This window comes from Ranitomeya imitator, chromosome 8, assembly GCF_032444005.1.
Source record: "Ranitomeya imitator isolate aRanImi1 chromosome 8, aRanImi1.pri, whole genome shotgun sequence".
In the NCBI taxonomy this organism is placed as follows: Eukaryota; Metazoa; Chordata; class Amphibia; order Anura; family Dendrobatidae; genus Ranitomeya; species Ranitomeya imitator.
The window spans coordinates 60,270,062-60,296,005 of NC_091289.1; the positions used below are offsets into that span (position 1 = coordinate 60,270,062).

At 40.7% G+C, this 25,944-nt stretch overlaps 1 protein-coding gene across 1 annotated transcript; it reads left to right on the top strand.

Annotated features, from left to right (window-relative positions):
- The first annotated feature begins 10,800 nt into the window (after positions 1–10,800).
- On the top strand, positions 10,801–23,898 carry CBX7 (chromobox 7). Its single transcript, XM_069737008.1, has 6 exons — positions 10,801–11,346; positions 12,122–12,165; positions 16,207–16,272; positions 17,115–17,181; positions 18,685–19,051; positions 20,529–23,898. Exons 1-6 carry the CDS (start codon positions 11,278–11,280, stop codon positions 20,687–20,689), a joined length of 774 nt encoding a protein of 257 aa, XP_069593109.1. The 5' UTR covers positions 10,801–11,277; the 3' UTR covers positions 20,690–23,898.
- Positions 23,899–25,944: the final 2,046 nt, after the last annotated feature.

Sequence of the window (25,944 nt, forward strand, 5' to 3'; positions counted from 1 at the left end):
CATGTTATATTTATACATACTGTCCCCTATATTCTTCTCCCCCATGTTATATTTATACATACTGTCCCCTATATTCTTCTCCCCATGTTATATTTATACATACTGTCCCCTATATTCTTCTCCCCATGTTATATTTATACTTATTGTCCCCTAGTCTTCTCCCCATGTTATATTTATACATACTGTCCCCTATAGTCTTCTCCCCCATGTTATATTAATACATACTGTCCCCTATAGTCTTCTCCCCCCATGTTATATTTATACATACTGTCCCCTATAGTCTTCTCCCCCATGTTATATTTATACATACTGTCCCCTATAGTCTTCTCCCCCATGTTATATTTATACATACTGTCCCCTAGTCTTCTCCCCATGTTATATTCATACATACTGTCCCCTAGTCTTCTCCCCCACGTTATATTTATACATACTGTCCCCTATATTCTTCTCTCCCATGTTATAATTATACCTACTGTCCCCTATAGTCTTCTCCCCCATGTTATATTTATACATACTGTCCCCTAGTCTTCTCCCCCGTTATATTTATACATACTGTCCCCTATATTCTTCTCCATGTTATATTTATACATACTGTCCCCTATAGTCTTTTCCCCCTTGTTATATTTATACATACTGTCCCCTATAGTCTTCTCCCCCAAGTTATATTTAAACATACTGTCCCCTATAGTCTTCTCCCCCATGTTATATTTATACATACTGTCCCCTAGTCTTCTCCCCCATGTCATATTTATACATACTGTCCCCTATATTCTTCTCCCCATGTTATATTTATACATAGTGTCCCCTATAGTCTTCTCTCCCATGTTATATTTATACATACTGTCCCCTATAGTCTTCTCCCCATGTTATATTTATACATACTGTCCCCTATAGTCTTCTCCCCATGTTATATTTATACATACTGTCCCCTAGTCTTCTCCCCCATGTTATATTTATACATACTGTCCCCTATATTCTTCTCCCCCATGTTATATTTATACATACTGTCCCCTAGTCTTCTCCCCCATGTTATATTTATACATACTGTCCCCTATAGTCTTCTCTCCCATGCTATATTTATACATATTGTCCCCTATAGTCTTCTCCCCCATGTTATATTCATACATACTGTCCCCTATAGTCTTCTCCCCCATGTTATATTTATACATACTGTCCCCTATAGTCTTCTTCCCATGTTATATTTATACATACAGTCATGGTCAAAAGTACTGACACCCCTGCAATTCTGTCAGATAATACTCATTTACTTCCTAAAAGTGATTGCAAACACAAATTCTTTGGTATTATTATCTTCATTTAATTTGTCTTAAATGAAAAAACACAAAAGAGAATGAAGCAAAACATTGATCATTTCACACAAAACTCCAAAAATGGGCCAGACAAAAGTATTGGCACCCTCAGCCTAATACTTGGTTGCACAACCTTTAGCCAAAATAACTGCGACCAACCACTTCCGGTAACCATCTTACAATGCTCTGCTGGAATTTTAGACCATTCTTCTTTGGCAAACTGCTCCAGGTCCCTGATATTTGAAGGGTGCCTTCTCCAAACTGCCATTTTTAGATCTCTCCACAGGTGTTCTATGGGATTCAGGTCTGGACTCATTGCTGGCCACCTTAGAAGTATCCAGTGCTTTCTCTCAAACCATTTTCTAGTGCTTTTGAAGTGTGTTTTGAGTCATTGTCCTGCTGGAAGACCCATGACCTCTGAAGGAGACCCAGCTTTCTCACACTGGGCCCTACATTATGCTGCAAAATTTGTTGGTAGTCTTCAGACTTCATAAAGCCATGCACACGGTCAAGCAGTCCAGTGCCAGAGGCAGCAAAGCAACCCCAAAACATCAGGGAACCTCCGCGATGTTTGACTGTAAGGACCATGTTCTTTTCTTTGAATGCCTCTTTTTTTCTCCTGTAAACTCTATGTTGATGCCTTTGCCCAAAAAGCTCTACTTTTGGCTCATTTGACCAGAGAACATTCTTCCAAAACGTTTTAGGCATTTTTAGGTAAGTTTTGGCAAACTCCAGCCTGGCTTTTTTATGTCTCGGGGTAAGAAGTGGGGTCTTCTTGGGTCTCCTACCATACAGTCCCTTTTCATTCAGACGCCGACGGATAGTACTGTTGACACTGTTGCACCTTCGGACTGCAGGGCAGCTTGAACTTGTTTGGATGTTAAATTATTGAAAAATAAGACAAATTTTATTTCAAGATTTCTAAACATAACACTTAAAATACATATAATACATATAAAGGGGACACAACCACAAAGTAAACTGCAACACAATAATATGTACCAAAAAGTATTACAGCATCTATTTTTGGGAAAAATCCATATTTACCACTATATAATTTATTGTATTAGCCCACTCTGTGGTGTCCAAAACCCCATCATCCATAGATTCACTAGATGAGTGATTCCAATAGGTATCCTATATAAAATGCCCAGTGTAAAATGCTAGTGCTAAACCACTGATACAATTAAAGTACTATATATGGATGGGTAGACTTGGATCCACAGTGTGCTACATTCAGGTTTGATACTCATACATTATATAACCAACACCCATTTTCCATTGTTTACCAATGTGTATGCTACAATGAGCAATGTCCGATCTCATATACTTATAAAGTGCTTACTGCATTCTATTATACATAAAGTGCAAAGTGCTGCCTACAGAAATAGCCTTCAGTATAGACAATATATTGCTATAGTAAGCAGGGACACATAGTTTATATAAAAAGTACAAGTAACAATCGAAGGTGCAGCATGGTACATAACCTGTGTCAGCAGTGAAGACCCCGATGCGCGTTTCGCGGTAGCTTTTTCCAGGGGGAATGTCGTGTGAGGTATCATAGATCTGTGCTCCTTATATATACCCTCCTGCTGATGTATACCGCGGCTAGATAGTGGCGCTTCCGTTACTCTAGACCGGATGTGACGTCCTCTCAGCTCAGCGTCTCACGCGGCAGGTCCACTCCCCCTCCGACGCGTCAGAGAGAGGGCGGAATCTGCAGCGCTTGTGGACGCGTCACCAAGGTGACACACTAAACCGGAAGTCTCGTGAAGCGCACTGCCGCTCTGCTATAGACTCTGGCTAAAGGACTACAGTTCCAATAGTCAGAGTTACCGATGGAGCAGTGTAGCGCTACTTTGCAGCGTAAGTTCTTGAACCACTGCCACTATTAGATTGACATAGCGCCACTATGATGGACAATTGAGTCCTTTAGCCAGCGTTACTATTGGAACTGTAGTCCTTTAGCCAGAGTCTATAGCAGAGCGGCAGTGCGCTTCACGAGACTTCCGGTTTAGTGTGTCACCTTGGTGACGCGTCCACAGATTCCGCCCTCTCTCTGACGCGTCGGAGGGGGAGTGGACCTGCCGCGTGAGACGCTGAGCTGAGAGGACGTCACATCCGGTCTAGAGTAACGGAAGCGCCACTATCTAGCCGCGGTATACATCAGCAGGAGGGTATATATAAGGAGCACAGATCTATGATACCTCACACGACATTCCCCCTGGAAAAAGCTACCGCGAAACGCGCGTCGGGGTCTTCACTGCTGACACAGGTTATGTACCATGCTGCACCTTCGATTGTTACTTGTACTTTTTATATAAACTATGTGTCCCTGCTTACTATAGCAATATATTGTCTATACTGAAGGCTATTTCTGTAGGCAGCACTTTGCACTTTATGTATAATAGAATGCAGTAAGCACTTTATAAGTATATGAGATCGGACATTGCTCATTGTAGCATACACATTGGTAAACAATGGAAAATGGGTGTTGGTTATATAATGTATGAGTATCAAACCTGAATGTAGCACACTGTGGATCCAAGTCTACCCATCCATATATAGTACTTTAATTGTATCAGTGGTTTAGCACTAGCATTTTACACTGGGCATTTTATATAGGATACCTATTGGAATCACTCATCTAGTGAATCTATGGATGATGGGGTTTTGGACACCACAGAGTGGGCTAATACAATAAATTATATAGTGGTAAATATGGATTTTTCCCAAAAATAGATGCTGTAATACTTTTTGGTACATATTATTGTGTTGCAGTTTACTTTGTGGTTGTGTCCCCTTTATATGTATTATATGTATTTTAAGTGTTATGTTTAGAAATCTTGAAATAAAATTTGTCTTATTTTTCAATAATTTGGCATTGAACTTCCTTGTTTCTATATGGGATGTGATTATAATGGAAGTGCCACTTTTCTAGGCCTAGAGTCCTTTTTGATACTTGTTTGGATGTTAGTTGAGGTTCTTTATCCAACATCCGCACAATCTTGCGTTGAAATCTCTTGTCAATTTTTCTTTTCCGTCCACATCTAGGGAGGTTAGCCACAGTGCCATGGGCTTTAAACTTCTTGATGACACTGCGCACGGTAGACACAGGAACATTCAGGTCTTTGGAGATGGACTTGTAGCCTTGAGATTGCTCATGCTTTCTCACAATTTCGTTTCTCAAGTCCTCAGACAGTTCTTTGGTCTTCTTTCTTTCATGCTCAATGTGGTACACACAAGGACACAGGACAGAGGTGGAGTCAACTTTAATCCATGTCACCTGGCTGCAAGTGTGATTTAGTTATTGCCAACACCTGTTAGGTGCCACAGGCAAGTTACAGGTGCTGTTATCTACACAAATTAGAGAAGCATAACATGATTTTTCGAAGGGTGCCAATACTTTTGTCCACCCCCTTTTTATGTTTGGTGTGTAATTATATCCAATTTGGCTTTAGGACAATTCTTTTTGTGTTTTTTTTTCATTTAAGACAAATTAAATGAAGATAATACCAAATAATTTGTGTTTACAATCATTTTCAGGAAGAAAATGAGTATTATCTGACAGAATTGCAGGGGTGTCAATACTTTTGGCCATGACTGTACTGTCCCCTATAGTCTTCTCACCCATGTTATATTTATACATACTGTCCCCTAGTCTTCTCCCCCATATTTATACATACTGTCCCCTAGTCTTCTCCCCCATGTTATATTTATACATACTGTCCTCTATAGTCTTCTCCCCATGTTATATTTATACATACTGTCCCCTATAGTCTTCTCCCCATGTTATATTTATACATACTGTCCCCTATAGTCTTCTCCCCATGTTATATTTATACATACTGTCCCCTGTAGTCTTCTCCCCCATTTTATATTTATACATACTGTCCCCTGTAGTCTTCTGCCCCGTGTTATATTTATACATACTGTCCCCTGTAGTCTTCTCCCCCATGTTATATTTATACATACTGTCCCCTATAGTCTTCTCCCCATGTTATATTTATACATACTGTCCCCTGTAGTCTTCTCCCCCATGTTATATTTATACATACTGTCCCCTATAGTCTTCTCCCCATGTTATATTTATACATGCTGTCCCCTATAGTCTTCTCCCCATGTTATATTTATACATAATGTCCCCTGTAGTCTTCTCTCCCATGTTATATTTATACATAATGTCCCCTATAGTCTTCTCCCCCATGTTATATTTATACATACTGTCCCCTATAGTCTTCTCCCCATGTTATATTTATACATGCTGTCCCCTATAGTCTTCTCCCCATGTTATATTTATACATAATGTCCCCTGTAGTCTTCTCTCCCATGTTATATTTATACATACAGTCCCCTATAGTCTTCTCCCCATGTTATATTTATACATGCTGTCCTCTATAGTCTTCTCCCCATGTTATATTTATACATACTGTCCCCTAGTCTTCTCCCCATGTTATATTTATACATACTGTCCCCTATAGTTTTCTCCCCATGTTATATTTATACATGCTGTCCCCTATAGTCTTCTCCCCATGTTATATTTATACATACTGTCCCCTATAGTCTTCTCCCCATGTTATATTTATACATACTGTCCCCTGTAGTCTTCTCCCCCGTTTTATATTTATACATACTGTCCCCTGTAGTCTTCTCCCCCGTGTTATATTTATACATACTGTCCCCTGTAGTCTTCTCCCCCATGTTATATTTATACATACTGTCCCCTATAGTCTTCTCCCCATGTTATATTTATACATACTGTCCCCTGTAGTCTTCTCCCCCATGTTATATTTATACATACTGTCCCCTATAGTCTTCTCCCCATGTTATATTTATACATACTGTCCCCTAGTCTTCTCCCCATGTTATATTTATACATACTGTCCCCTAGTCTTCTCCCCATGTTATATTTATACATACTGTCCCCTATAGTTTTCTCCCCATGTTATATTTATACATGCTGTCCCCTATAGTCTTCTCCCCATGTTATATTTATACATACTGTCCCCTATAGTCTTCTCCCCATGTTATATTTATACATACTGTCCCCTGTAGTCTTCTCCCCCGTTTTATATTTATACATACTGTCCCCTGTAGTCTTCTCCCCCGTGTTATATTTATACATACTGTCCCCTGTAGTCTTCTCCCCCATGTTATATTTATACATACTGTCCCCTATAGTCTTCTCCCCATGTTATATTTATACATACTGTCCCCTGTAGTCTTCTCCCCCATGTTATATTTATACATACTGTCCCCTATAGTCTTCTCCCCATGTTATATTTATACATGCTGTCCCCTATAGTCTTCTCCCCATGTTATATTTATACATGCTGTCCCCTATAGTCTTCTCCCCATGTTATATTTATACATGCTGTCCCCTATAGTCTTCTCCCCATGTTATATTTATACATGCTGTCCCCTATAGTCTTCTCCCCATGTTATATTTATACATACAGTCCCCTATAGTCTTCTCCCCATGTTATATTTATACATACAGTCCCCTATAGTCTTCTCCCCATGTTATATTTATACATACAGTCCCCTATAGTCTTCTCCCCATGTTATATTTATACATACAGTCCCCTATAGTCTTCTCCCCATGTTATATTTATACATGCTGTCCCCTATAGTCTTCTCCCCATGTTATATTTATACATGCTGTCCCCTATAGTCTTCTCCCCATGTTATATTTATACATACTGTCCCCTATAGTCTTCTCCCCATGTTATATTTATACATACAGTCCCCTATAGTCTTCTCCCCATGTTATATTTATACATACAGTCCCCTATAGTCTTCTCCCCATGTTATATTTATACATACTGTCCCCTGTAGTCTTCTCCCCCGTTTTATATTTATACATACTGTCCCCTGTAGTCTTCTCCCCCGTGTTATATTTATACATACTGTCCCCTGTAGTCTTCTCCCCCATGTTATATTTATACATACTGTCCCCTGTAGTCTTCTCCCCCATGTTATATTTATACATACTGTCCCCTATAGTCTTCTCCCCATGTTATATTTATACATACTGTCCCCTGTAGTCTTCTCCCCCATGTTATATTTATACATACTGTCCCCTATAGTCTTCTCCCCATGTTATATTTATACATACTGTCCCCTAGTCTTCTCCCCATGTTATATTTATACATACTGTCCCCTATAGTTTTCTCCCCATGTTATATTTATACATGCTGTCCCCTATAGTCTTCTCCCCATGTTATATTTATACATACTGTCCCCTATAGTCTTCTCCCCATGTTATATTTATACATACTGTCCCCTGTAGTCTTCTCCCCCGTTTTATATTTATACATACTGTCCCCTGTAGTCTTCTCCCCCGTGTTATATTTATACATACTGTCCCCTGTAGTCTTCTCCCCCATGTTATATTTATACATACTGTCCCCTATAGTCTTCTCCCCATGTTATATTTATACATACTGTCCCCTGTAGTCTTCTCCCCCATGTTATATTTATACATACTGTCCCCTATAGTCTTCTCCCCATGTTATATTTATACATACTGTCCCCTAGTCTTCTCCCCATGTTATATTTATACATACTGTCCCCTAGTCTTCTCCCCATGTTATATTTATACATACTGTCCCCTATAGTTTTCTCCCCATGTTATATTTATACATGCTGTCCCCTATAGTCTTCTCCCCATGTTATATTTATACATACTGTCCCCTATAGTCTTCTCCCCATGTTATATTTATACATACTGTCCCCTGTAGTCTTCTCCCCCGTTTTATATTTATACATACTGTCCCCTGTAGTCTTCTCCCCCGTGTTATATTTATACATACTGTCCCCTGTAGTCTTCTCCCCCATGTTATATTTATACATACTGTCCCCTATAGTCTTCTCCCCATGTTATATTTATACATACTGTCCCCTGTAGTCTTCTCCCCCATGTTATATTTATACATACTGTCCCCTATAGTCTTCTCCCCATGTTATATTTATACATGCTGTCCCCTATAGTCTTCTCCCCATGTTATATTTATACATGCTGTCCCCTATAGTCTTCTCCCCATGTTATATTTATACATGCTGTCCCCTATAGTCTTCTCCCCATGTTATATTTATACATGCTGTCCCCTATAGTCTTCTCCCCATGTTATATTTATACATACAGTCCCCTATAGTCTTCTCCCCATGTTATATTTATACATACAGTCCCCTATAGTCTTCTCCCCATGTTATATTTATACATACAGTCCCCTATAGTCTTCTCCCCATGTTATATTTATACATACAGTCCCCTATAGTCTTCTCCCCATGTTATATTTATACATGCTGTCCCCTATAGTCTTCTCCCCATGTTATATTTATACATGCTGTCCCCTATAGTCTTCTCCCCATGTTATATTTATACATACTGTCCCCTATAGTCTTCTCCCCATGTTATATTTATACATACAGTCCCCTATAGTCTTCTCCCCATGTTATATTTATACATACAGTCCCCTATAGTCTTCTCCCCATGTTATATTTATACATACTGTCCCCTGTAGTCTTCTCCCCCGTTTTATATTTATACATACTGTCCCCTGTAGTCTTCTCCCCCGTGTTATATTTATACATACTGTCCCCTGTAGTCTTCTCCCCCATGTTATATTTATACATACTGTCCCCTGTAGTCTTCTCCCCCATGTTATATTTATACATACTGTCCCCTATAGTCTTCTCCCCATGTTATATTTATACATACTGTCCCCTGTAGTCTTCTCCCCCATGTTATATTTATACATACTGTCCCCTATAGTCTTCTCCCCATGTTATATTTATACATGCTGTCCCCTATAGTCTTCTCCCCATGTTATATTTATACATGCTGTCCCCTATAGTCTTCTCCCCATGTTATATTTATACATACTGTCCCCTATAGTCTTCTCCCCATGTTATATTTATACATACAGTCCCCTATAGTCTTCTCCCCATGTTATATTTATACATACAGTCCCCTATAGTCTTCTCCCCATGTTATATTTATATATACAGTCCCCTATAGTCTTCTCCCCATGTTATATTTATACATACAGTCCCCTATAGTCTTCTCCCCATGTTATATTTATACATGCTGTCCCCTATAGTCTTCTCCCCATGTTATATTTATACATGCTGTCCCCTATAGTCTTCTCCCCATGTTATATTTATACATACTGTCCCCTATAGTCTTCTCCCCATGTTATATTTATACATACAGTCCCCTATAGTCTTCTCCCCATGTTATATTTATACATACAGTCCCCTATAGTCTTCTCCCCATGTTATATTTATACATACAGTCCCCTATAGTCTTCTCCCCATGTTATATTTATACATACTGTCCCCTATAGTCTTCTCCCCATGTTATATTTATACATGCTGTCCCCTATAGTCTTCTCCCCATGTTATATTTATACATACTGTCCCCTATAGTCTTCTCCCCATGTTATATTTATACATACTGTCCCCTATAGTCTTCTCCCCATGTTATATTTATACATACTGTCCCCTATAGTCTTCTCCCCATGTTATATTTATACATACTGTCCCCTATAGTCTTCTCCCCATGTTATATTTATACATACAGTCCCCTATAGTCTTCTCCCCATGTTATATTTATACATACAGTCCCCTATAGTCTTCTCCCCATGTTATATTTATACATACAGTCCCCTATAGTCTTCTCCCCATGTTATATTTATACATACTGTCCCCTATAGTCTTCTCCCCATGTTATATTTATACATGCTGTCCCCTATAGTCTTCTCCCCATGTTATATTTATACATACAGTCCCCTATAGTCTTCTCCCCATGTTATATTTATACATACTGTCCCCTATAGTCTTCTCCCCATGTTATATTTATACATGCTGTCCCCTATAGTCTTCTCCCCATGTTATATTTATACATACTGTCCCCTATAGTCTTCTCCCCATGTTATATTTATACATACTGTCCCCTATAGTCATTCATTGTCTCTCATTTTATATATATATATATATATATATATATATATATATATATATATATATATATATGTGGGTGATATACACACACACACACACATATATATCCCCCTCCATTCTCTGACAACTCTTTTATAAAGCGTTTCCAAATAATCAGAGTTTGCCCATGATTGGCCACTGGACATTTCCGCCAGTTCTCCCTTTTAGGCTCGTTATCCTGATTGCTGAGCCTTGTGGTTCCCCGTCAGTAGGCTGTGTGCAGGGTGCAGGAGGCGAGCTGGCCCCATACCCGCTCACACATCGCTCCTGAGAACTTTCCAGAAGCTGCTGGCTCCTTCTCCGCTTCATCCCCACCATCCTTCCTCCCCAGCTCCTTCTCTCTCTCTCAGTCTCCGCAGATACTAGCATTACTAAGCCCCGCCCCCGGAGCGCGGTCACGTGGCCGGCTGACGTCACCGCAGCCTCCTTGTCCCTGTGGTGAGCGGAGTTCCCGAGAAGATGCTGCGCGCTCCCTGAAAACGTTGCGCAGGTTGTAATGTGAGGACTGAGGAGGAGGAGGAGGAGGAGAAGCGGAGGTGTCGGTGCAGGCGGGAGCGGAGCCACAGCCTGCCCGGGACTCTGCGCACCGCACCTGCAGCACTGACCCGGGAGGAGGAGGTGCGGGCACATCTGGCGGCCCCCGCCGCGGGCTCCGGAGGAGGCAGGAGCAGCCCAGCAGCTCTAGTTGTAAACTTGCGGGAAGTCGCCGCTGCCCGTAGACTGGTGGCACCGTGCGTGGACGGACTGCGGCAGAGGGCACCCACAGCGGAGGGCGTGGGCAGCACACCCGGCGGCAGTGGCATCATCCCTGCGGCCAGCAGCACGGAGCGGTGTGGGGTGGCACGGCAGCCGGGCATTGCAGAGAGGGGGTGTGTCATCCCTGCAACACAAGCCTCCAGCTGCACCAGCAGGACGGGGGCTGGAGACCACCTGGCCCAGGGAGACCACGCCGGAGACGGGCATGGAGCTGTCTGCCATCGGGGAGCAAGTGTTCGCAGTGGAGAGCATCCGCAAGAAGAGGGTGAGGAAGGTAAGCGGCCCGCACCGTGTGCCCAGCCTCCTGCTGACCACCGTGGCATGGCCCTGGTATACCGTGCCTATCTGGTCCCTGCAGTAATGACCCCTCCAGAGCTCAGGGATCTACAGGTGCTCGGACACTGCATGTAGCAGCTTCTTCCAAGCACTTATTAGGACCTGCATGGGGTGTACTCTATTATTTGGCATCATTTCTCCTAATTCATGTTACCACCTTACTATAGCGCCATTATTCCATGTTATACAGAACATTGGCAGACCTGTCATTACTACAATGGGAACTTGCTTTAATCCCATAGTTTCCATTATTTATAGCCATATATGATTTCCTGTATCTGCTGTCCTCTATACATTATGTTAATTAAAAAAAAATGCATAGACGGCTCTTCTCCCATTGTGAGAAGCGCAGGACATAGCAGATCTCAGCAGCGCAGTTACTACAGGTGACTCACTGGCTACTGCTTCTATAGGGGACTACGCTGTGACTCAGAGAGATGACTCACGTACAAATGTTTGTATTATTACATAGTTCGGAAGCCGTAAGTGTGGGGGGAGGGGGACATGATGGAGCGCCGCATGTCAATGAAAATGTGACTCATATTTACAGAGCGATGAGTAGGCTGGATGTCCCACAGGATGAAAGTTTTCATTTTCACTTGATACTTTTGGAGATTAAAGTACAGAAATAGTGGACGTGTCATTTTCAATATTAAAACGTACTATGGTGTCCATTCTCTCGGCTTACGCTATGTTACTGTCTGTCTTTCAAGGGTAAAGTGGAATATCTAGTGAAGTGGAAAGGCTGGCCACCCAAGTAAGAACCCTCTTCCTATTTACATCTCGAAACATTGTTTGTGTGTATATAATATATACTAATTTTTTTCATTATAAATCCAGAAAAACAGCAGCACTGCCGAAATGGGTGCAAACTCCCCCAAGGAAACTGGGAAAGTTTCCTGTTGACATTATAAAATCCCTCCCCCAAAAAGGGGACAGGACATCCAAAACAGTGAAGAAGTAAGGATCCCTGCCGGGTTCACACTGCGCTAGCAGCAGCCCGTTCAGCACATACGCTAACGGGCTGCTGTAACGCAAGTGCCGACGTTTATATCGCGCTAGCGCAGATGGAGCATCTGATAGCTCTATCTGCGCTAGCAGTGACGGACCCGGAAACGCTGCAGCCCGCGTCTCAGGGTCCGTCACTCAATGACGGCACATCCCTAGCGCACGCCCATTGTAGGCGTGCGCTATCGATGCGTCCGACATTACTTTCAATGGCGGCATTAACGGACTACATTACACCGCGTTATGCCGCGGTGTAACGTAGTCCGTTTAACGTACCACCATAACGCAATGTGAACCCGGTTATTTACCAACACCAGCTGCGTTTCATCTCTCTCTGGAGCCTTTCTCAAGCGTGAGAATAGAGCCATAGAGAGTTGAAAAAAAGTTGCTATTGGTGAATAAAGGTCCTTATTTTTTTTATTTTTGAACTGTTTTGGATGTGCTGCCTTTTATGAAAATATATATGTATGTGCATTTAGATATGTGCATTTAGATATATGTATATATAAATATACAGACGTGTTTGTAAATATATTTATACACCGATATTATTGTACATGTACTTTTGTTAGAATAAACAACACTCTCTCTTTCTCACTTTATAAAAGAAACCACTGCCAAGGCATTATTCTGTGGTTTCTTTAGCTAAGTTATTGCTTAACTAAAACTCCTGGTGACTCTTGTAACATTGTGTATTGCGGTTTTACGCTACAGATATCCATACATTACTGTTCTGATTAGGAGCATTTCAAGACAAATCCAGCTCCACTGCATTGTTAATCAAGTTTATTGAATTATTTATTCAACCCCTGAAACATTCTTCTCTCCGGCAGGAAGGGAGAATGACGCAAAGTGTATGAATATCATATTGATATCATATTGTAACTGTAGGGGGGAAAAGATGTAACAGATTTTTCTATTGCTGGTAACACATAAACACAAGCTGTTCTCATAGTAAAGCCTGCCATGCTTGGTATCATGGACCCATGCTGGTTTTACAGTTATTCTGAAGGATCTTTGAATTTCCCGCCCTGTGAGCCTGCATGTGGCTGGAGATGGGGGATTTGTTTCGCTGGAATAACGGAGCGCTCTGCGTGCACCACCCGGCTGCTTGTCATATTTTATCACGTTAGATGTCCTGAATTAACTAAAGGAGGGTATTCTTTGAATTCTATATTTTAATATTATTATGTGACAAAATGTTTGCATCATATTTATGTCTATAGAAAAATGGATCAAAAAGAAAGAAAAAAAAAAAGTGCATTCTTCCAGTGGTTTTGTGGTAGCAATGAAGAGGGCTGTTTTTAAAAACCTAAAAGAAGTTACATCTTTATATTATATTATTTTTTTATATACAGTATCTATCTATCTATCTATCTATCTATCTATCTATCTATCTATCTATCTATCTATCTATCTATCTATCATATAATCTAGATAGTATGGTTGTATTATTGGATGTTCATGGGTTGACAATTTGAGCTGTTATTTCAAATACAATAAATGCATTCATTATGGATACATGACAATACTCATTTTATATTAACAGCAGAAACCATATAGGCAGGTGAATGTGCATTATGGCCCCGGCTATCTCTGAGCCAGCAATGAGCTCACATTGGCTTTTATGTGTGTCTGTGGGCTCATGCCATGGCACTGCCTGCTCCTGGATAAGGACTGCCTATTGAATACGTCTTGTTTATCACCTCTAATCTGAGAGGGGGAGTGAGAAGTGGAGGAGGAGGAGGGAGCTGCGAGTGACGCAGGAGTCATATGTTCGCTTGTTTACTTCAGCCTGTGCTGCAGTGTGCGCAGGAATAGCAGAGGAAAGGTGTGCGCTCGCTACGTAACCACGAGATTCCTCAAGTGCCACATCTTGCTTACATAAAAGATGCATTACATAAATATAGAGCCATTATTCATTTGGTTAACGAAACTTAATAGCGTTGATGGCTAATTACTGTATTTGTAGCATTGATCTTACTTTTCAGCCCTGTATCCTATGACACCACTGATGTAGCATTACATGTGTAACAAAATACATCCTAAGCTGTTGTCACGCTGCTTTTCAGAGTTTTTATTGACATGATGCATCCATAGACCGCAACTAACATATCCAGTATCTTCTTCATAAAGCAGCTCATGCAGCTGTCATGCCCAGATTAGTTTATGGGGGTATGCGAGTCACATGGGTATCAGTGGATGTTAGGAAGTATGCCCTGTTGTGTCAATTGTGGGCTATGGGGATCTTACTACTTCAGTGAAGGTTTTGGGTTACACAAAGCTGAATACAGCTTCTGGCACTGTCAAACTAGCTCGGATTTCTGGGTCAATTTGTGTTTTAGAACTGCCTCTTGCAGAGATCTAAAAAAAAAATAAGGAAGAGTTTAAATAATAATCTTATTTCCAAAAAATACCCACAGCGACATTTGACAATGAACATCTGTGCACACTAAGATTGTGACTTCATTTTATCAGAGCCAGAACTGCTGTAATAAAGCTGTATTCTGATGGATACAAATTAACAGTGAAAGACCCAATAAGCAGTGATGTGTTATTGGGGTCTGTCAGGGTTCTAGTGTGCGGCAATGATAGACCTGCAGACTGCACTATTCAAAGCAGATCGTATGTGTCTAATTATATATATATATATATATATATATATATATATATATATATATATATATATATATATATATATATATATATATATATATATATATATATATATATACCGTATATATTATAAAATCTGCCAGCACTTGCACTAGAAACCTTCTGCAGCACACGTTCTAAGGGTTTTAGACACTTTTTGCATCTCATTAAGTCAGAAAGCAGGATGACTTCTTCTGGAATAGGTGTGGCTTCACCAGAAAGGGCAAGGCCATGGCTTGTGGTACAACATTGTGCACCCAAAAATATGCTAGCATTTTTGTGCCCATTTCTGGCACAAAGTAAGCCAACTAATAAATGGTATACACTTACGCCCTGACTCATCAAGATCAGTATTTTTCTCACCAGTCTTGATGAGGGAGCATAATGGAGTGTGAATGTGCGCCTAATACATTTAGGCCACATTCACACCATCAATATTAGGTCGGTATTTTACATCAGTATTTGTAAGCCAAAACCAAGAGAGGAACAAAAAATGGCATAAAAACAGCAACATTCTCAAAATTCTTGCACAACCTTGTTTTGCACAACATTTTGCTACTTTTCATGCCAGAATTCTCAATGAATGAATTGGGGTTCATTGACAAGACAGTCTAATGTACCAGATCTATTAAGCCGCATGAGCCACTGTGGTAATTCGGGCACATTTTAAGATTATCTCGTCTCAGTCCATTTGGATGATCCAGATTCTGCCTGTTAACAAGAATCGATCAATTATATACAAGTCAATCGGCGCTCAGTAACTGGCCTGTTTACACAGAACAATAAAAACTGATGGGAACAGAACGTTCGTTAATACAGTCGTTCTGTCCCCACAAAGCATTGTGTTGTCAGCAGCACATTCCCTTCTCATGTTGGAGAATGTGCTGTCGATAACGATGATTTTTATGCCGACTTTAATGATTTGCTCATCTAACAAATGCGTGTTTTCCTATTTAGTTGTTACAATAGCTCCCAATAAACATTCCTTTTCCTAAAATGGTGGCATATGACTAGAATGCCCGCTGTCTTCGATAGATATATGCACTGTTTTCTTGCTCATTATTGTTTCCTTTAGTGATGAATCTTAAGGTATTACATTATTCAGACTGATTTTTTTTTTTTTTTCCTTTTCTAGATACAGCACCTGGGAACCAGAAGAACACATTTTGGACCCGAGGCTTGTTCTGGCATATGAAGAAAAGTGAGAATGTTTTTCATGACTTATCAAGTTTAAACATCAAGCTTCTTTTTAAATGATCTCCAGTCTGAATGCAAAAAAAAAAAAATATATACTGTATGTTAAACATAGTTTTTAACAAGGGAGTCAGTTGGTGTAGTCCATCACCACATTCCAGTAAAAAAAAGTATGCGTTAACTTATATGGCCAGAGTCATCAAATCTTTCACTCCAGAATTCTGGTGTAAAAGCTTTGAAAAATTGAGGTGCAACTCCGAGTTGAGCCTAAATTTTGTTGCTTTTGGTGTTTTCACACCAGTTTCTCCCAGCTATGTCAAAATGGGTGGAGGTGTGGCGGGGCAGGACTCCACATCTTGTCCAATTCATGACGGGTGGCGTTCCCTATACCAGAAATCTCACTCCAGTACGTGAATGGAGTGATATTTCTGGCGCACCCCACTCGTCAGACGCTCCAGATTCATGAAGAAACGTGCACCTCTTCATGAATCGGGAGTGTCAGAGTCCAGCACACACCCCCATCAAGACCAGCTTGAATAACGCTGGTCTTGATACATCGGTCCCATAGGATTTTAATTTTTAACACTGGAGTCTGTATGTGACTGATGGCCAGTGTATGTCACCGGTCAAAAACATCTGTCAAACATGCAGTATACGTTGTAATTTTTCACGCTGACACTCTCACACTGTTTTTCTCGGGATATGTTGGCTTTAGAGATAAGGTAAGGAAGGTCACAACTGCATTCAACTCAATGGTGCAGACATTAAACTCCATTAAATGGGTGCAAAACACATGTAATATTTAATATGAATGATATAGTTATAAAACAAATTATGTTTGTCTTGTAGGGAAGAAAAAGAGCGAGCTGCTGGGTGCAGAAAACGAGGCCCAAAACCTAAACGTCTCCTGCTGCAGGTATGAATAAAAAACTGCATCTATTTCTTAGAAAGGTAGAATATGCAGGATTTGAGACATTTGTGTTTCTCTGTCAGATCCTGGACGGTATAAAATTTGCAGAAATGTACAGACAAGCAGTTGGTCTGTTCATAATAATCTATATACATAATTGTCTAAGGGGTACTTCCGTCTGTCTGTCTGTCCTTCTGTCACGGTTATTCGTTCGCTGATTGGTCTCGGCAGCTGCCGCGACCAATCAGCAACGGCCACAGTCCGATTAGTCCCTCCCCTACTCCCCTGCACTCACTGCCCGGCGCCCGCTCCGTAATCCCCTCCACTCACCGCTCACACAGGTTTAATGGCAGCGGTAACAGCCCGCGGTGTAACGCGCTCCGTTACCGCTGCTATTAACCCTGTGTCCCCAACTATTTACTATTGATGCTGCCTATGCGGCATCAATAGTAAAAATATGTCATGTTAAAAGTAATTTAAAAAAAACAAACTGCTATACTCACCCTCCGCCGCCTTTCTCGCTCCTCTCCACGCTCCCGGGACCGCTCCATTGCAAGCGGCAGCTTCCGCTCCCGTCACAGGGCTGGTGTGGGACAAGGACCTGCCGTGACGTCACGGTCGGTCATGTGACTGCGACGTCATCATAGGTCCTGCTCACACCAGCCCTGGGACGGGACCGCAAGCTGCTGCTTGCAATCGAGCGATCCCGGGAGCGTGGAGAGGAGCGAGAAAGGCGGCGGAGGGTAAGTGTACCAGGACTTCAATGGGCTGTAGGTGAGTATGTTTTTTTTTTTTTTAATTCTCTATACTACGTGGCTCTGTGCTGGGCAATATACCGTACTACGTGGGCTGTGCTATATACTACGTGGGCTGTGCTATATACTACGTGGGCTGTGCTATATACTACGTGGGCTGTGCTATATACTACGTGGGCTGTGCTATATACTACGTGGGCTGTGCTATATACTACGTGGGCTGGGCAATATACTACGTGGGCTGGGCAATATACTACGTGGGCTGGGCAATATACTACGTGGGCTGGGCAATATACTACGTGGGCTGGGCAATATACTACGTGACTGCTGTATACTACGTGGCTCGGCATATTCTAGAATACCCGATGCGTTAGAATCGGGCCATTATCTAGTAAACATATATTTCTAGATTCTAGTTGTTAAATGTCTGCATGTTTACGGGTACCCGTCAGGCTATTCATGCCGTCCATATCGCCTATACACAGGGAGACCTGTCAATCGCCTTTAGCAGAGCAGGGTGGAGCTGGAAGCGTCTGTTCTCCAGATATTCTTCCCGACTTTAAAGAATATTTTTTCTGAAATGCTGAAACTTTGAGAATATATGTGGGTGCAGCCAGGCTGCGATTCATGCTGCCTGTGGTTTGTGCAGCATGAAATGCCTGACAGGTTACCTTTTTAAGTTAGTGTGAATGTGGAAAAGCCTACAATAAGGATTTAATTGTTTTTTGTTCTTTTTTTGTACATTTCTCTACAGAGGCTTTATGGTATGGACCTACGCAGTGCACACAAGTCCAAAGAGCGAAATCTCTGTTTTTCCTTGTCTCGGAGATTCAGTAGCGGTCTAGGCTCCAAACCCACAGCAGCTTCCTCAGTGCCAGAAAAAGCCAAGTCACTACAGTTCCCCCTCAGCAAGCAGCGTAAAGGGAGAAAGTTTTTGTGCCTCTCACGCAAGAAGTTTCTGCGCGTATCAACCTATGAGCCACTGAGTCGTCGGCCAGATTACTTTGCCAAGGAGGATGAAAAGGAAGATACTCACAGCATCCCTGATTGGCAAGAAGAGAAGCAAGCAGAGGAAGAAACACATGAAGAAGAGAAAACTATGCATGAAGCTGATACTAAGGGTGGGATACTTCACCTATTCTTTTTGTTGCATAGTACCAAATACGAGAATTGAGCGGATCGCTTCTTGCAACCCTGGTCAACATTGCAGGTCAGTGCTCTCTGGCCGTGGACAAGAGCCATGTAAATTTCCTTACCCTCTGGGATCCTAGGCTCCGCTTGCGAGCTGCCGGACTGGTGAAATGTCACTTTTGTGCCACATGTCGCACAGATGATGTCAGGTCAGGCGGACAAATCAAACATCACGCCAGGAAACCCAGAAGCTCTGGAAATTTGCACTGCTCGGTCCATAGCCAGAGAGCACTAATGTGGACCAGGGTTGCGGAAACTGATCTGTTCATTCCTACCAAATACCTATGCCAAAATGTTTTACCAAGCCATCTGATAGGTGCTAATAATAATTTTTGTAATTTTGGTATTAAAATATATTTTATCTAAGTGTTTGGCCCACCACAGCACCTTATCACATATTCACAGAAAAGGAAATAAGTAGAGTTGGTGAAAATAGATATGTAGGACACAGTCCATTGGCCACATCCATGATTTATGGTTGCTGGACATGAGCCCTAAGAACCGAACCCTGCCTCCCTACATCCCCAGCTCTACTTTTGATTTGCCAGTCTAGCGTGTTGTCATCGTTGTGGCGTGATGTACATGTGTGTCTTGACAGGCTGGCTAATAAAAGCTGCCAGAGATACATTGAGGTAGGAGGGGGTTCTCAGGGCTCCTGTCCAACTGTCATAGATAATGGACGTGGCCAGTGGACATGGTCCTGCAAACCGATTCACACCAACTCTAATAAGGTGCTGGTCACTGTGGGTCTTCCCGCAGGGATTCTCACTGATCCTGTGATTGGGCTCTGAAATTGCCCCTTTAAATGATGATCTCGCATGCATACCCAGTCCATTCATAATCCGAGGGGTATATGGCGATAACAAAGCATCCTGCTCAGGTAGGCACATAGACAATCAATGGAGCTGTGTTTGATGTTTGGGACCATTGTATATTCAGAGTGGGAGTACTGGATAGTGGCGGTCACCATGTCCATAACACTCAAGACCGTGGCGCTCACATGGGTAATCATGTGACTGTTTCACTGGCTCTGTTCTTCTCTGCTCAGACCTTGTGTCTGTACATGCTTAGAAGGAGTCAGAACCTGGGATTGTCCGTGGGACTGTCTACATGACTGCCACCATCTTACACCACTGGTACATGGACAGCAATGGGCAATATAATATAGTATTCATCATTGCCTTCAAACTGTTGTATACAAGCATTAGCCATCTATGTCGTTTATATTAAGTTGGTATGTGATAATCCTCCGGCAGCTATGACTTATAATATTTATTATATACTGTATAGTGAAGTGTTGAGTAATGTGATCTGGTAATAATGATGTATGTGTGCTTATGGGGTGCAGTGTATTATATCCGGTCCCTGCAGTGACCTTATAATCATTATTTCTTTGTCTTGCTACAGATGACACAAACTCCACCGCTGCTGCCCCTCCTTGGCTTCCTGCCCACTCTACGCCCAGCGAGATTACCGTTACAGACATCACCTCCAATTCCATCACGGTGACTTTCCGTGAAGCCCGTTCCGCAGAAGGTTTTTTCCGGGACCGCAGTGGGGAATGCTAGTTGCTGTAATCATCACTTGTTCCTCTTCCTCCTTTGAAATGAAAACTAAACATAACTGTAAACATAGGAGAGATTCCTCTGTAAAGGCCTGTCTGACAGTGCAGAACAATCATCCGGTTTTAAGAAATGTGATATTGTTTTTTTTTTTTTTTTTTTTTTAGATTTTTTTTTTTTGCCGTCTCCACAGAAATGTCACTAACGTTGTTTCCCATAACTACAACGTTGCATCACCCAGTCGTTCTGTATGAGAATGTCACTTGGTGATATTCTGCTGGGACTCCGCAGTATACAGATGCAGTTTCACGTGGGCATTGTAAATGATTGCTGCTTGGACAGTGTGTAGTTTGTATTCGTTCTAGTTCGGGAGTATAAAGCTGTGCTCTTCCTGAATGAATGGGTCTGAGAGAGAGAAGGTGCAATCGTAATAATTGGATTACATTAAATAGGCCATATGTCATTGGGAATAACATTACTTACATGCACACATCTAACACTATGCATTAGCGCCTAATAGACAGGAATACTGAGTTGATTGAATGCTATGGACATGGCAACGAGTACACAACATTGCTGTGTATTTTAGGGAAGGTTATTATACCATGTGATTACATCAGACAAAGTCTTTGTATCCATACAGCACCTTACCAGTAGTGAACTGAAATAACTGCACTTACACTCAGTATTGGACCTATGGTTTGTGCACGGCACACTTCCGTACTACTCCTTAGCAGCTGACCATAAATCCAGATTTGTATATTACTCGGATCTGATAATCACTTTCTACACATTGTACTTACTGATGCATGCATTTCCTTCTGCACTGACTACTAGTCCATCACTGTCTTTGCAGGCACAAACTGTGTATAAATACATCATTGTGTATTTATGACTGAGCAGCAGTGATACATTCATGGAAATAAGGAACATGAAGATTTTATTGAAATAATCCGAATACACTGCTTCTCGTTTCCTTTTCAGGATACATCAGTGTATAGTTGGATAAACAGTTGCTGCTTTGCGCCACTGGTTTATTAATCATTTTGTATTTCGGGTCTCTTGGGAAAAGCAAGAAAAATTGTGATATGTGCTTTAACTTCATTGTATCCTTTGGAATGAAAATATAGCACATGAAACGAAAAGGAGTTTAATTTGACCGCAGGTTAAGTGGAATTTCACCTTTAAGAATATTAGACCTATGTTGGGGCCTATTAGACTGAGTGGGTCTGTCATCAAGTGCTTGCCACCTAATCTGAGAGCAGCATAATATACACGGGCAGAGACCCTGATTCCAGTGATGTCACTTACTGGAAGGCTTGCTACAGTTTTGATAATCTCTTGCTGATAAAGCAGTGATTTTATCAATAGAGGACTAGTAAACCTCCTGCCTGGTACCATCCACATTCCCACCACTGATTGGTAGCTTTCTGCCTACGCACAGTGTACACATAAATCTGCCAATGAGTGGTGGGGGCGGGGTTATACAGAGCTCAGCATTCAGAGATCTGCTGTAATGAAACCGTTTTTTATCAAGCGTGCAGCAGTTAGTAAAGTAAGTGATACATCACTGGAATCAGGGTCTCTACTCTATTCCTACATTATGTTGCTTTCAGATGTGGTAGCAAAACCTGGTGACAGATTCCCTTTGAAAGGGCTTGTCTCAGAACAACATTCCTGTCAAAGTGCCCTGTTAGAGTATATGGACTTTATTGCATGGTACCTTCAACCTGGCCCTCTGTGGGCAAGTGTGGACAGTTGATATGTAATAATGCACCAGCTGTGGATAGACTCCCCTCGTGCTCAGCTTCTATCTTAACCCCTTAGTGACGGAGCCAAATTTTTGAAATCTGACCAGTGTCACTTTATGTGGTAATAACTCTGGAATGCTTTAACAAAGCCCAGTGATTTTGAGATTGTTTTTTCGTGACACATTATACTTTATGATAATGGTAAATTTAGGTTGATATGCTTTATGTTTATTTATAAAAAATATCAGAAATTTGAAAAGTTACAAAATTAGCAATTTTCAAACTTTGAATGATTATCCCTTTAATCCCGATAGTCATACCACAGCAAAACATTAATAATTAACATTTCCGACATGTCTGCTTTACAACACCACCATTTGCAAAATGTTATTTTATTTTGTTAGCATTTTAGGAGGATTAAAAATGTAGCAACAATTTAAATTTTTTTCAAGGAAATTTACAAAATGTATTTTTTTAGGGACCTATCCATGTTTGAAGTGACTTTAGGGGTCCTATATATAGGGAAATCCCCACAAGTGATACCATTTTAAAAACAGCACCCCCTGACATATCGAAAACTGCAGTCAGGTCGTTTGTTAACCCTTCGGGTGATTTTCAGGAATGAATGCAAAGTGGCATGACAGAAATGAAAATGTGTATTTTTACCACCTAAATGTCACTAACTTCTGAACAGATTACTACAGCTGTCAGACTCTAAGGCCACTATTTCGTCATGAATTTCCATGACAAACATCAGGACCATGCAATCATGATCTGAGACCACCAATTGGGATAAAGAGGAAGCCCCCACAGTCTGTTAACCGTTTATAATGATGTAGTCACTATTGACAGCAGCATCTAAGGGGTTAAATAGATTTGGACGGTGCAAACACTGATCATGGCTGATGCAGCAAGTTGTCAGCTATAGTGGACAGCCGACAGCTGCTGGATTGTCACCTGTATGGGGATATAAGTCTCTTATATCTCAGGTCAGTTAAAAGGCGTATTGGCGGTCACTAAGGGGTTAAAGAGTATCCGTCATTTTATTTATTTTTATTCTTCCATAATTCACTAGAAAATAAGAAACTTTATTATATATGTTATTATAGAAATTTGCTTTATTTTCCTCCTAGACTACTGATCAATCATCCTGAAAATTCTCAATTCAGGGGCAAAATCTGTCTTCAGTGAAAACTTGGGTAGGAGATTACAGTTGGTGCACATAAAATTCTATGGAGAACTTACAGTAGGATGTATTTCTGCGTCTATCTCCCCCTCTTTCTATAGAATCTTATAAGCACGAACTGTCATCTTTCCTCAGAAAAGGGACACTTTGTCTTTACTGAATAAAGGTTTTACCCATGAATTGACTGTTAAAGATCACCCAAGGGGGAGAAAAAAATGATTTCATTGATAATAAATGTTGCTAATTTTCATGTGTATTATTGATTTTTTTGTTTATATAAAAAAAAAATGAAATCAATTATTTCTCTTAAAGTTTGCACATTTTTATTTTTCCTATGACAATGACTGCAGAAGTCTGTTTTTACATGTTGTGTTCTTATATGTCAACTTAGGCTTTGTTCCCATGTCCAGTAATGATCCGTTAGAACGGGTCCAGCAGCAATTTTAAGGCTATGTGCACACACCAGGATTTCTTGCAGAAATTTCCTGAACAAAACCGGACATTTTCTGCAAGAAATCCACATGCCGTTTTTTTTTTTTTTTTTGCGTTTTCTGCATGTTTTTTTTTTTTTTTGCGGATTTTTTACTGATCTTTCCAGAGGTTCTCGGATGCAATAATATAGTCGGAAATCCGCAAAAATTCCGCAAAATAATGAACATGCTGCATTTTTTCTTTCCGCGATGCATTTTTTTCGCGGAAAAAAACGCAACATATGCACAAAAATTGCGGAATGCATTCTAATTGATGGGATGCATATGTATGCGTATTTTAAGTGTTTTTATAGCGAAAAAAAAACGCAAAAAATCCTTGACATGTGCACATAGCCTAAGTCTGTTTTTGAAGAAACTGATTTCTGCTAAATCTGTGTTATTTAACATTGAAGTCTATGGAAATCGGATTTGTCAATTAGCCAGCTGTTTTTCTTTCATTTGTAAAGGATTCATTTTTCATAGACTTCAGTGTTAAGAAAACAGATCCAGCAGAAATCAGTTTTTTTTTTTGTTTTTTTTTTAAATGGCTAAAAAGTTGTTTCACAACTTTTTTTGCCAACAAATTGCTCAGTTCTAACAGATCATTACTGGACATGTGAACACAGCCTAAAAACCTGTTTACATTGATCTCTTTGTATGCTGCTTTGCTCACATTGAGTTTTTTTTTCTGAGCATCCACTTCAAAACTCTGCTCAAAAACCTCTTCAAAAGCACTTGGAGGACTCTTTCTATTCATTTCAATGGCCATTCCACTTTGCCATTCATTTGAGTTTTTTTAGTTTTTTTTTACCTGAACAACTTTTGAAAAATGCCCAGTGGATAAAAAAGGGCAACACTTCAAACTAGGCACTGTCCAATAAAAAAAAAAGCTTAAAGTGTAACTGGTTTTAATTCTTATTCAATAGGACACATGAAAACTTTGTAATATATCTTATCAGACAAATCGGCTTCTTTCTCCTCCCGGACTGATCTTTCACTTTTAAAATTCTCAATTTACGAGTAAAATGTGTGTTCAGTGAAGACAGATTATTAATTTACTGAGATAGGAGAAGACAGTTACTACTGATTCTATTAGTGATGAGGGAATGTGCTGAGATAACGTGTTATCCATGCATCTCGGGTGTGCTGGAATATCATATTGTTTTGCGGCTGTTAGACAGCCATGAGTCGTGCAACCGCAGGGACTCGAACATAAAATGCGAGCACACCCAATATACTCTGAGAACACCCATCACTAGATTCTATGAAAAGGGGAGGATGGAGTAGTAAAAGGCAGAGCTAGGCTTCGCCATTAAGCATAGAATCTTGTCTCTACCAACTGCCATCTCTCTCCTATCTCAGTAATGTAATGATCTTCACTAAATATAGATTTTACCCGGGAATTGAGAATTTTGAAAACGCAAGATCAGTCCAAGAGGAGAGAAAAAAAGCCATTTTCTCTGATGAGATATATTACAAAGTTGCTTATATTCATGTGTACTATTGATTTATGAAATACGGTAATTAAACCGACGGTTACTCCTAAATGAAAAAGAAAAAACTTCCGAAACTGCCCCAAGAAAAGGAAAAATCCCCACAAAAAGGAGTAGTTCTTAAGCGGTTTAATTTTTTGTTTGTTTGTTTGTTTGTAAATTTGTCCTTTTATTGATCCCCAAAAATAAGATAGGTGTGAACATAGCCTAAAACTTTGAGCACATATTCAGTCTAATAGGCCCTTGTTTTTAACTCTGAAATTCCCACTTTATTGTTACGAATACCAAAATATGCAAATGATGAACACAGGGTAAAACGTACATGAGAAATGCGAGTATTTGACATGAGCACTTTATGAAG

Bases quoted from the DNA above. Each gene is read 5' to 3' on its own strand.
- CBX7 (XM_069737008.1), top strand. From the start codon at position 11,278: ATGGAGCTGTCTGCCATCGGGGAGCAAGTGTTCGCAGTGGAGAGCATC. The intron at 11,347-12,121 runs GTAAGCGGCCCG...CTGTCTTTCAAG, and splicing joins GCAAGAAGAGGGTGAGGAAG to GGTAAAGTGGAATATCTAGT. The intron at 17,182-18,684 runs GTATGAATAAAA...ATTTCTCTACAG, and splicing joins CTAAACGTCTCCTGCTGCAG to AGGCTTTATGGTATGGACCT.